Consider the following 12,647-nt stretch of genomic DNA (forward strand, 5'->3'; position numbering starts at 1 on the left):
GATTTGACATTACAGCGTTATTCTGCTCCGCAGTTTTGCCCCACTTCTCCGAACAAGCCTCGACGTTGCCCGTTCAATTCAAAATCGCACAACTCACTTTATCAATAAATCGGCTGCAGTTATAACAAATGCTCCGTAAGACCAGATGGTTGTGTTGGCAGACTAGTTTGCACGAAACGAGCGTGTTTTCGTGCAGCGAGATACACCCTAACACGTTGCTATGAGTGAATGCGCCAAAGAAAATGCTAACATATGAAAATACAAATGTGCTATTGCAAGAAATTAAGATTAGAGTTGAGGGAAGATAGCGTGGTGGATCGGTCAGACAGGTGGGTTCTAGCCGCTGACCCCCGGTCATTACAAAAAAGACCCCGTTTCATCTACTTGTAAGGCTTTCCTATGTTTCAGAATTTCCGGAATTCGGGAGACAAGGAAGAAGAGAACACTGCAATGTAATTTCGAGTCTGCATCCTCAGGATTGAAAATCTACTAATGATATTTCTTGTGCTTGATCATTTCAAAGTACTGTTCGGAAACGTAAGGACCAATTATCCAAGCGGCAATCAGAAAAAGTGGAGAACGTAGGATTCAAATATGGCAGGACATGGCTACACATACTATATTTGAGGTTGGTTGGTATGATTTTATAATTTCAATCATAATATGGTTGATAATTGCTCTTTGGTATAACCTAAGTGCTGACGTTCAGAAAAAAGTTATCTTCCCCAACTGTCAACGAAGTAAGGTAAGCGAGACACGTGATACGGGGGACAAATTCAAGCCTGTCGGGTGTCTTTCCATTCGGTGGCTGTACCCAAGGGAACGGATCATGGCCTGGTTACGACCCATGTTCCAGCCATCATTTCTTCCTCTTGGGCTTTCTATAAGAAGTGCTGAGAAGCATGAAAATCCCAAAGTGATGTTCAAGAACTTGGCCTACAATTTGACAACATGCCAATCTACAATACCGAGACTGCGAAATATCAGTTTGAACTACCAACAAACAAACTTGGAAATAAGTACTCATGAGTAAGAAAGTCTTTCTAAATCAATGCATAAGGGCTTCTTAACTTCAGAGATGAGTGATAAGAACAGGTTCCTTCACTTCATCGAGCGAAATCGCGAATCGCGAAATTTCTCGCAGATGAAATTTTCTGCAATTGATATCTTTATTGCATTCGCGCAGACGATATTCGAATGGAAGGCGCTATGAATAGAAAGAATTGAAAGATATGAAGTATGTTCTGGATATCTCTTCTCTCCGCGATGTATGAGTTAATGATTTCAAAGGGAATGAAGTGAAGTAATTCACTTGCATTCGGAATTGTATGAGTCGGCTGGACTTGGCGGTGAGATGACTTTACTAAAACTGAATGATAGGTTGAAGATTCTTGGATTCGTCAATAGATAAATTGTCAGCAGCTTTTTCGAAACTTCTTGAGCTGTTGAGACCCTCCCTCCTTGTTTCTTGATAAATTACTTAGTAGGGTTGACTTCGTTATTATTGGACCGTTGCTACTCAAATTCGATTGTTTTACTGATTGGATTTCAGATTTCATGATTGCTGGCAGGAACTTGGGCTTATTAGTGAGCAATCATGGAGTATCATATGAGGTAGGTGGTTATCTATGAGCTGAGCAACAAAACAAATAGCAGAAATTGATTGAAGTTCGGCTTCAAAGGGACAGTATAATAATTCATCCCGCAGATAATAGTGAATATCTAGAATTGAGAAAGAACAGCTGGTGGTGTGAGAAGATGAGTCCTGAGACCATGCTCCTACATTCATGTTCGTTCGCAAGGTGGGATGAATCGCGTGGGGCTTTGATGAAGACCGCTTAAAGGCAAGATGCTATGGGAAGAATTTCTAGTTCTTGAGAGCCTTTGAATCGAGATGACATCTTAGACATTATTTATCGGATGAGAAATGCCCGGCAATGACAGTTTTCATAAGTTCTTGTTATGTGGGCTGCAATCAATATCACGTCATGAGGTTATAGTTAATCAACCAATAAAATACAAGAAGTTATACAGGAAGGAATTTTATCGCGAAGAATGTCAAATTTCAGCATTAGTAGAGCTTCAACTGCAAAGACTTCCAACGTTATCCTCATTCAATTACGGTATATTCCTATTCATAAGAACACACAAAAAACTCCTATATTTTAGAGATTCTATACTCGTTCACCTCCCTACCCTCGAATCTCGGCCGAATTACTACTTCAAGCCAAGCAAATCAAAGAGCCAACCTGCTTAGTTCATACATGCATGCTCATTGATTGATTTCCTCTAGATATTCGATGAAAATATCAGACATCCAGATAGACTGCAAGATCAGTTCCGGTAATCGAGTCTGAAAAATAATTCTCAATAAAGAAAATAGGAGACTTTACAGGCAAATGTGTATTTTGTCTACAGATGATTTCTCGGCCTCTTCTGAGATAAATTGAGGAATTAATAATAATTTCCCATCTATCTGTAGACAGAAGCACGCTGGCCACTAATTCAGAAATCTTTGTATCGTTCTATGGATTTCTATTGAATCTCTGTTTGTTGTGACACCCATTTATGGTTGGCGTGTATATTCACTAGAAAGATGGCACTCTCATTTGCATCTCTCGATCTTGCGTCGAGTAAAATGTATAAAAGAGAGAAGAAAAAAAAGGAATTCATTAGCCAAAAATGATATCACTTGATGGATGGTGATCCCAGAATTCACAACTGCATTCTACATGATTTCGTGTGCCGGTATGTAGATGTAAACCGAGAAGTTAAGATATTGCGTAGGCGAAATAAAGAAAAGGGGTAAGATTGACCCCAGAGCTTCTAATAGTATGATTCAAAATGAAGATTCAATTTGATCGCAAGCATTATCACTTAACTCATTCCTGCATTAGATCTCTATGTGCAAGATAACTCACGAGGCCTTTTATATCGGATTAGGAACATTTGTGGGCATGCGACCCAGTAGTACACAAGTATAACTGTGTTTATATGAGGTCGTTATGCATGCGAACCAATGCACACAGCATTTTATTATGCATAAGCGGAAGTGGCTTTGTGGGAACGCTTTGCGGCCGCCGTTACCGCGCGCCTTTCCCTTTTGTGGACAAGTCATTAAAGCTCAGGCTTCACACCTCGCAGCAGGAAAAAATCAAACCCTTCTCCGCTGCTCAAACTGAGTTGATCCTATAATTCTATCTGCTTCAACTGAAATAGTTTCTTTTGAACTCAATCTGAGAAGTAAACTAGTGTTTACGCGATATCGAATGATAGACATTGACAGTAGGTTTTGAGGTCAAACAGAAATTGATGGACTGACCTCAACCACAATGTCGCCCGATGTCTGGAACATCAATACTAAATATTGATACTCACAACTATAAGGGCTAAATTATGCCTCAGCTATAGAGCCCATTAAGATTTTGAACGACTTTTCTTTGTTGCTGTCTTTCCACCAACACCTGTTGATAAAGGCCTCGTAATGTCTCACGGAAGTCTCTGTAAGATCATTCGGTGCCGAAGAATTTGTGAGACTCTTCTTTGATGGAATTTAGTCCACCGTCTTAGAATTTGTAGTTTTTGAGTTGGGTGGAGAAATTTGGTTCTATTTCCATCTTCTTATTTCCACAGGAAGTTCACATTTATTTATAAGAACATGAGTCTTTCCCTTCGAACTCTCATATTCACTTTCTTTTTCAGCAAGCATCTCTGGAAGATCTTCATTATTTTAATATTGTGTTTTATTTCTATTTCAATTTTTTTTCCCCCATAAAAATTCTCTTTAATATTGTCTGCGTCAACGTCTTGATCTTTTTTCTTCTGCTCTTTCGTTAGTATGACTACAACTCGCCAACATGTGCGGGCACAGGACATCGAAGTTGGCTGTATACTGTTCCTTCCAAGTACAAGCTATACGGGGGATTTGAAATGTATGTGGTCTGATGTCAATGGCCATCCTTGTCGAAACAGAAACAATGGACGTTGTGTTTTGAAGCAAGAGGGGCACAATCACCCTGTAGTGATCATTGGAAAACATGATGGACTCGATCGGATTATGCCAGACATACCTAAGCTATCATTTGTTCAAGTAAGGACATTTACAGTACTGGTCGATGGTTAGTAAAGGCTAACAGAATACTGATTAGATGACTCATGGTACCCCACAGAGCGCTACTACCTCTGGACCGTCGATTTTTTCCCCCTACGGACATTACGAGATCGCCGAGAGTACTGGGCGACTGAACTTTCCACAAAATTTCCGCTCACGCTACTGGTTTCGAGGTGTTGAATACCTCCGCCGCGGTCCAGGTAATTTTCGAATCCCTCATGTTTTCTTCGCCTCGCCCGGGAGCCTTAGAACTATGACCACGGGTCCTGGAGCACGAGCATACGATTCACGTTTGGATGAAGGATCCTATTTGAGGTTGATGCAACGACTAAATCTTGAGCCGAAGCGATATGTACGCGATGATTGCTGGGACGATGATTGGCCTGCACTTCCCAATGGCGACTCAGCCAAGCATGAACAACCACCTTCCCACTCCGATACCAGTAGGCCTTCAAGAGTTGAACCAACGGATTCGCTCAACCAGCCGCACGGTCATCATATCGCAAATCGTGGATGTATGGCAGACAACTTGGAGTCATACCTAGCAGTACCCGTCCTTGGCCCTGCCCCTCGCGGTAACGAGATCCTTTAATATTTTGTTCTGCGATGAGTGCGCGCTAATTAATACATTTAATAGGCCGACTTCACAGAGTCAGCAATCAATCATTGAATAATCCCAGTCCTTCAATGTGAGAATCGTCGTTGAGGGGTAAAATATCGAAGACAATCTCTGACTTTTGTTTTTAGTATTGATGGGGAAGACCAAAACCAATCTTGGAGTGAAATTGCAACGCTATAGATGGGAATTTCGATCAGAAAGTGTGTACTTGGAAGATATCAGCGGATGCTTAATATTTGTTTCTCTAGACTGCGTTGCTTTCTTGTTATTTTTCGTCGAACATTTCCAGTCCTTACTGTTTTTATAGCCGCATTTAATTATCGTTCATCATCTTAACTATCTTTTATTACATGATTCTTGAGAGTTCTAGTATTTTGCAAACAGAGCCACGATTTTAACCATCCCTACAACAGACTCGGGCCACCTGATGACGAGGTTTTGTTATGGTTCGCATATGTTTATGGCGAACCATGGGAATCCTTCGAGGCAGACCTAAAGTATCTCGGATTCTATTTTCCTGTCCCTCCCAATTTATATTGATGCCCGAATCAATATTGTAAAGATGCGCCACCTAAAGTTATCCCGGGGCTGAGATGGTTTGATTGTAAGGTCTATGACCGGAAACTCATGAAGAAAGACAATTTTTCTGTACTCTTGTTTTAATCAAGGAGGTGTGAAACAAAATTGAACGAACGTACGATTGTCACATCGAATAGGTTTACGATCGCTTTCTACTTCAACTTTTGCATATCAATTCCTACTGGCTCAAATCAATTTAGCAACAAACCAAAGCTAAACTTACGACAATAAATCACAACGTTTGGGAATATTTCAAATCCAAAAGCTTGAGTTCTCTGATGATCAAATTATAATTATAATAAATTTCAAGCTTTGTAAACCAAAAGATACAAAGAACCGCATCCCTAACATGCAGAAATCCCGATAAATGATATCTGAAGAGTTATGGGTCAATCTAATCAAAAGTTTGAAAAGTCTTTCCCATGTACATTCAATCCTGCCATCTGGATACTCCATATCAGTAGAAAAGTGATCACATGTAATTAGTTCTTACGGTATTCGTAATCTATGGCTCGTTCAATGGCCGCCCTGTACCAGGTATCTGGCACATCCCGACCATCCGAATGTTTCCCGCAAACGTTGAGCCTCTCAACCTTGGGAGGTACGGGATAGTCTTTGGTGTGTTGTTCTTGGAAATTTGATCATTGGTTGTAGTAAGTGCAGTGATCGCAATTTCCTGTTCCTATTCGCACGGTAGTTCTGCCTTTCCACCAATTGGTACGGCTCCAAATAGTTCGATTTGATGAGCCAATAACTCGGTAGTCCCGCGCTAATGATAAATGAAGCATTATAACGACAGTAAGAGATAGTTCGAATCAACTTGTTTTCGTTCTTATCATGAAAACAATTGCACTTGACTTGAGTTTTGGGGAATGGAGTTGAAGGATCATAGATTTTGCTTAAGCGCTTTCTAAAAATCAGATGAAACGCTGTGGACGGTAAGATGCGGGGTTGGATTGAAGGAGGGGGACGTCGCATTAACTTGCTCGTGGTATTTCAATTGTCGCAGCAGCCGCAGAAATTTACGTTTTAACAGCTGATCTTGATGAATATTAACAGATAGAAGTCTTATTTCTTAGACTAGCCAAGAATCGTATACATTTAGTCCTGCGAAAAGCCTTCAGTCCTGTTCGATGCAGCTCTCCAAATACGGAATCTATTGATTCGAACCGAATGTCACCCAGCTTCATGTATGTCAGAATGATAAATCGATACATTGATACGGGACATCGACCCCAAAGTTCCCACATCATCCGAATCTCAAGGCCTGTAATTTTTTTTTCACGGCCCCCATAATCAGCGCCGGATTACTTGAGAAGCTTTGAGTTGTGGCATATCTCTAACGAATATGGCATTTATGGGGGGCCGAAGGATCAATTAGTCAAAGAGGGATGGGGGCTGGTTATGAATATCAAGTATATCATTTAGACTCTGCTCCGGATCTTGAAAAAAAAAACCGACTCTTATAACTTGATAATTTTGTGCTGTTTTTCACACCCAAGACTTCCGCGCATGGTCAATCTTTTGTTTTGGAACCTTTTCCATTTGTATTTCAGATCACGATACGAACTACGAAGACCTTCACATTCCTTTGTACAGAAGATCCTTGCATGTAATGAGGTTGGAGTCTACGATCTATTAGACGCTCTTCCCATCGGCTCTTCTGCATCATTACACAAACCTAAACTCTTCTGGTAGAAGGACTCGTACTCCTTTGTCCATCGCCGAGTACGATGCGCGAAAGAATTTACACTGCCACTTGGCTCCAAACTCTGGTTGATCATGCTTCCAGCTTCTCACATCCACTCACTCACCATGAGGCAAACGAGGCAGACATTTGTTAAGGTAATAGTACCAATTGTGGCATTGAGAATGAGGACTGATAATTATCTAAGGACTTTTCTTTCTCAATCTATTGGATTCACCCTGCCAATCGAATATCCTTCAACGAGTGCATCTGCCGCCATGCTGTCCAATCAAGGTTCGGTTCAAAGGACTATGCAGCTGGTCATGAACAACAAACCACGACGACATATTACAGTTTATTCCTTATGCTAAAGCTAGCAGTTTTTCTTGACTTAGAAGGTATGCAGCTATTGATATATAAAGCTATGTCTTGCGAGTGGTTAGAGCGTATAGTACCACACAATCGCCAAAGAAAAGCACACTCAGTCTCACAATATGGGATTACATTGATTTCTTTTCCCATCCCAGATCATCAGAAGGTTTCACTCTATCTCAAAATACCACATCAGCTATCTCAATTCCTTGACTGGGAACGTTGATGCCCCCTTATCTAATACCAACCGAGAGTACTGTCTCCAACATCTCCCGATATTCGAACATCGACGCCAATATCGCACCAAGTCTTCGATCAACACCAAACTCATAGATCAAAACTTAGGTATAATCTTATCTTACAAATTTGAATGACGCAGCCTTGAACTTTCAAATTAACTCTGCTTTAGTCCCTTCCTCCATTAAAAACATTCCGAATCACTCGCTCAACACTCATGAGCAATTAAGTCTTTACTACCAAGCAAAGCTTTGAAGATCAAGACTCAAAGGCTCATGCACTTTCGCATCTTCCACCATCGCCTTTGCCTTCATTGGACCAAGATAGAAAAGCTTGAGAAATCTGATTTCAGGCGGGTGTGCTGCCGAAGTTCCAAACCAAAAGAGAAAGCTATTGAAAGGAAAACATTCACCATGCTTGGAAGACGTTATGGAATACCAAATTCCCTCCACATTTACACAGATAGTCGAAACGAAGCGGAATGCACTGGGTCACCACATTCTCGTGAGTGTTCTCACAGAGTGAATATGATGCGGTACCTTCGGACCAATCCAGCACTACCTTATCGAGATTCCATTATAAATGGCAGCAGAAAGGAAGCAGCACTATCACCGCAAAACCCACTCTCTCACGACGGCGAACACATATCTCCCAGTCCGACGAAGTTTCAAGAGAGCGCAAAGGATACTTTTTTGACAGAACTCTCCGGGGAGAGTAATTTTCATGAACTTCCGGATAGCAGCCTGTTGCCAGAACTTCCAGAAGACAGTCTGACTCATGATCAGTCAACTCCATTCGCAGGTCATAGCTTTCTTAACAACCAAAAGCGAATATCGTCCACTTTACGAGCCATCGTGTCTCCAAGTTCCGCATCCAACGGTCGTTTCCAATCTCTTGACACACCTGAAGCAGGCTCAACATTCATCACAGAGTTTCCATCCGTTCATGGTGATCAAGCTGGCTATAGGACCCCATGGTACATCGGAACTCAAGAGTCAACTCCTAGTGCTGGCCATTGCCTGTCCGATACTCTTGGCTTTGGTAGCCCTGCAGAGGCTGGAATGGTCGATATAACCGCTGAGATACGAGTCCAGATGGATGCAGCGTATCTTTCGCCAGATTCTTCGATCTCCATGCCTCTCCAATCTCCCAGATTTCGTGGATCAATGTGCCCTGCGATTCAGACGGACGTGAGAAAGTTCGAAATTAACGTTGACGCCATTCAACATCAAGGGCGGCTACTTGAAGATTCGCCTCGAATTTCGTCACCAGATACTGCCAGTACGAATATTAGCGGTGAAACATTTACAAGCGATTCGGGCTATGGCCCAAGAGCCCCCCAATCCGACTATACTTCTGCAACCAGCCCGAGAAGTCTCTTTTCAGGAGACGAACGGTTAGGGTTTGAGAATGCATTTTTCATTAAAGCTGGGCAGCTAGTAAGCCCACCAGATTTTAGTCACGAAAGGTACTTTGACCAAAGTTCCAGTCTGCAATCAAAACAACCAATTGATTTCAATGCATTTGGCCCTGCGACTATTCAGTCTGAGCTCGATGATTTATGCAAAGATCAGCACATGCAAGCTTCATATCTTTCTGATTTCAAAGAAAACATTTTCGATTCTGGGGAGATGGGAGTTATTAACAATTCTTTATCCGCATATATGGCACAAAATGTCACAGATATTGATCAAAGATTTCCAAACCACTTCTCTACCGACGATACTGCTCAATACGTACAATCCACAATTCAACGCGGATTTGGCTGCTTGAAAAGTATCATACCCGGAGCGGAAAATTGTGAGACGACCGACGCTGCTACTTTCAGTGCGGCCATGGAGACTGAAAATCAATACGCTCCAAATCTCTTTGAAACTTACGAAGAAAAGTATGCATCTCCGTGGTCTGCGGAAAACATCCGGTAGGTACCATAACCCTCCTCAAAGAAGAATTTATGCTTACTAGTCTTTGTAGAGGATTTAATAAGAATTTTAATTTTGCGACCATACCCGAGACCCAATTGCCAATAGAAGAAGAACAAACAAGGACATCCACTTACGACAGTCCATCCCCGAAATCCGACAACAAGGTCATGAAGTGTTCTTACCCAGGCTGCAATTATGAGCCGAGCGGAGAAGACCAATGGAAATCAGGCAATTTAAGAAGACATGAGAAAGAACATAAGATAACTCTTAAGGATCGGATCGTTTGCAAGATGAAGGACTGTAAAGCGACATTTACAAGAGCAGGAAACCGCGATGCCCACTTAGAGAATATGCATGGTGCTGTAATTCTTCGACAAAAGCGAAATCGAAGAAACTCAATGGCGGAAAATACCAAGAGGCCAAGAGCTGGTAGCAAAATTACAAAAGCACCAAGAAAAATCGGCGGATTGACAAACAGACCTAAACAGAATCGATCACAGTCAGTTCCTGAGCTTTTGAAAAATACTGAATTCTGAGGACATCTCTCAATAGCCCGTTTTGTTTTTCAATTTCCTTTGACAGGGATATACTTGGGGGATTTACTTTTTGGAATAGTCATTAAGGTACTTGTCGGTGTGGAGGAGCGAAAGAGCTGGTTTCTTCAATGAGTGGCAACCTTCAAAGAAGGGCCCGCGTGGTTTAATGAGGATTTCTTTTTCATCCGGATCTGAGGAAGGGCCGAGCTGCTCTTTTACCTTGTCTTTTCGGGCCGATGAGCATTGAAGTTCTCTGTCCCTTCTACTTTATCATCAAGCTGGTTTATTGTTTATTGGGCGGGTCCAATGGATCGATAAAATACTTTTTTAATAACTTAATCATATCAGCTAGCTCATCTAGCATTACAATTAAATGAATAACGACGTTTGATTCACAGTTCAAGCTCACATCTCTCCGTCATTGACGTTCACGTAATATTAATACAGGTATTGCAAGACCTAAGATGAATCTTAGTAAACGAAGGCAACGATTAGGCGCTTCAGAATTCAGTTCAAAGTAGCCATCGTATTAACTATCATATGTTGTTAACTCCCACAAAGAAAGCGATGGATAGACGATATGATTAAATTAACAATGATATCGAGTTCCCGAAGCTATCTTCTAAGACGTGATAATGTAGAATTTGACCCACACAGTTGTCCGAGTGTATTCTTTGAACACAATTTCTAGAGTTCCGACAGGAAGATAACAGAACTAACTGAATCATAGGATACTGTTCGATATCTCCGAGTTGCCCACTATGAGACTATGTGTAAAGTCGTGAAGTGAACATTGCTAAAAATAGAGTCCGTCAAGAGTCCTGGGTTGAGACCGCATATGTATTATTAGATCTAGATCTCATACCTCCAAATGCCATGAAAAGACTCGACGATACCAGCATGAATCAAAAGCTTGACCCAAGCTTAGAAAGTCCTGTGTCTTCAAGTCCTGCACATTCCTTTCTGTAGTCTTTTTGTCCTGCTGGAGGACCTCCCAAGAGAACACCACCGAAAAAAATCCTTCCGGAAAGTACCACCCCAGTCTCCATGTGAGATACACGGTGCCATGATCGATTAATTGTCGTCTCTTATCATAAAATGACCCATAATCAAAGCCCCCGAATGAAAACACGCCACCGTGGACTCATACGGTATGTTTGATATCAATTATCAAGAATTGGGGGCTTGTATAGCCACAATAGATGCAGATCTTTGGGGGCAGTGATAATTTGAACACAAATGAATTAAACTATATTGTCCACACTTCCCAGAACCTGCACATAAACACAATAATCTTTCAACACATTTCTTTCCCGCGCGACATTTGATGTCAAAATAATCCCCTCATTATTCAACTCATCAATCATCACCATGATTCCCTTATCCCAGATTACATCCACCATTTCCGTGCACATAGAGACAAACTCAAAAAACTGAAAAATACCCAGCACTAGCCTCACTCATCTACGTCCCGCAGCATTCCATCCTCTTTCCCATTCTTGGAGTCTGGCTTCACGTCTCGTCTCCAATCCTTGCGGCACTCTCTCGAAATTCTGATCTTCTCGCAAATACACGTTCACATTATCTCTTCCAGGGGCAGGTAGACCTTGGAGCGAGTGTTGTGTAAGCTGTGCAGGCTGCACGGTTTGATATTGTGTTTGGAACTCTTGCTGCTGGTTGTCTTGTGGAGCCCACGTAGTTGAAGTGTTCTGATAGGTGGTTTGCTGATATTGATCACTTTGATAAGAGGGATTTTGATAGGCGAGTTGTTGGGTTTGAGGCTGTGCAGAATAGGATTGCGTATATGGATCTTGCTGGTACGGTTGCTCTTGGTAGGTGGATTGTTGATATCCTTGAGAGTGTTGTTGGTAACTTTGTGGTTGCTGATATTGAGTGTATTGAGGGGTTTGTCCAGGTCCGCTGGGATTTTGAGCTCTAGATCAGTTCGTGAGTTATGAGCAGCTTTTGTGAGAAGATTTATACTCACTGATATGTAGGATTATTACTCGTCATTTTGGTAAAAGTCTTGCAAGAAGGGATCTTCAGCTGTTTGAGACAGATTGATTATCTTGAGACTCTCGAGTCGAATTCAAAAGAAGTAATCGTTTGTTGGATAACGATGAATCGCTGCGATTAGCTTCGTTTATATATTTTTTCTCTGCTGCTACACTATACAACTTTCCAGTTCTTCCTTTGGGGACATACTGCAACTTTGCTTATCCATTTGATAGGCTCCAGGAAAAACCAAAATCAAGGAATTTTACCTTGGAATCGTGAGTGGTAAGTCCTGTACGATGTTATGAGCGCTAACTCGCTGGCTCGCTTATTTTAGGGGGGGCATGACAATATATTCCAACACGTCTTTGATTTCCAGCTTGCCCAATAATCAGTCTTTGACCACTAATGAATAAAGCGCACTCACTAAAATGAAATGCAAGTTAAATCTAGCAAAGTCCTTTCGTATCTAATACCAATGACATGGTCAATTTCCCATGTGACAAAACGAAGGACTTGCGTCATCGCAGTGGAAATGTACCAGACCCGCAAAGATTCAATACATCAACGATAGGAATGGAAGGAA

At 41.6% G+C, this 12,647-nt stretch overlaps 4 protein-coding genes across 4 annotated transcripts; 3 read left to right on the plus strand and 1 right to left on the minus strand.

The window, feature by feature from the left end:
* Positions 1–3,838: 3,838 nt before the first annotated feature.
* On the plus strand, positions 3,839–4,703 carry EAF02_002353 (uncharacterized protein; the record flags this gene model as incomplete). Its single annotated transcript, XM_038898401.1, has 2 exons — positions 3,839–4,090; positions 4,149–4,703. The coding sequence occupies 2 exons, from the start codon at positions 3,839–3,841 to the stop codon at positions 4,701–4,703; spliced, it is 807 nt and encodes a 268-aa protein (XP_038762093.1).
* Positions 4,704–7,124: 2,421 nt separating this feature from the next.
* Positions 7,125–7,860, plus strand: EAF02_002354 (uncharacterized protein; the record flags this gene model as incomplete). The annotated part of the gene is made up of 4 exons (XM_038898402.1): positions 7,125–7,154; positions 7,205–7,394; positions 7,702–7,713; positions 7,778–7,860. The coding sequence occupies 4 exons, from the start codon at positions 7,125–7,127 to the stop codon at positions 7,858–7,860; spliced, it is 315 nt and encodes a 104-aa protein (XP_038762094.1).
* A 158-nt stretch (positions 7,861–8,018) lies between these two features.
* Positions 8,019–10,066, plus strand: EAF02_002355 (uncharacterized protein; the record flags this gene model as incomplete). The annotated part of the gene is made up of 2 exons (XM_038898403.1): positions 8,019–9,526; positions 9,580–10,066. The coding sequence occupies 2 exons, from the start codon at positions 8,019–8,021 to the stop codon at positions 10,064–10,066; spliced, it is 1,995 nt and encodes a 664-aa protein (XP_038762095.1).
* A 1,460-nt stretch (positions 10,067–11,526) lies between these two features.
* Positions 11,527–12,079, minus strand: EAF02_002356 (uncharacterized protein; the record flags this gene model as incomplete). Its single annotated transcript, XM_038898404.1, has 2 exons — positions 11,527–12,001; positions 12,054–12,079. The coding sequence occupies 2 exons, from the start codon at positions 12,077–12,079 to the stop codon at positions 11,527–11,529; spliced, it is 501 nt and encodes a 166-aa protein (XP_038762096.1).
* Between the last annotated feature and the right edge of the window lie 568 nt (positions 12,080–12,647).

The sequence above is a fragment of the Botrytis sinoallii genome (genome assembly GCF_014898435.1).
Source record: "Botrytis sinoallii strain Bc 23 chromosome Unknown BSIN_003, whole genome shotgun sequence".
NCBI lineage: Eukaryota > Fungi > Ascomycota > Leotiomycetes > Helotiales > Sclerotiniaceae > Botrytis > Botrytis sinoallii.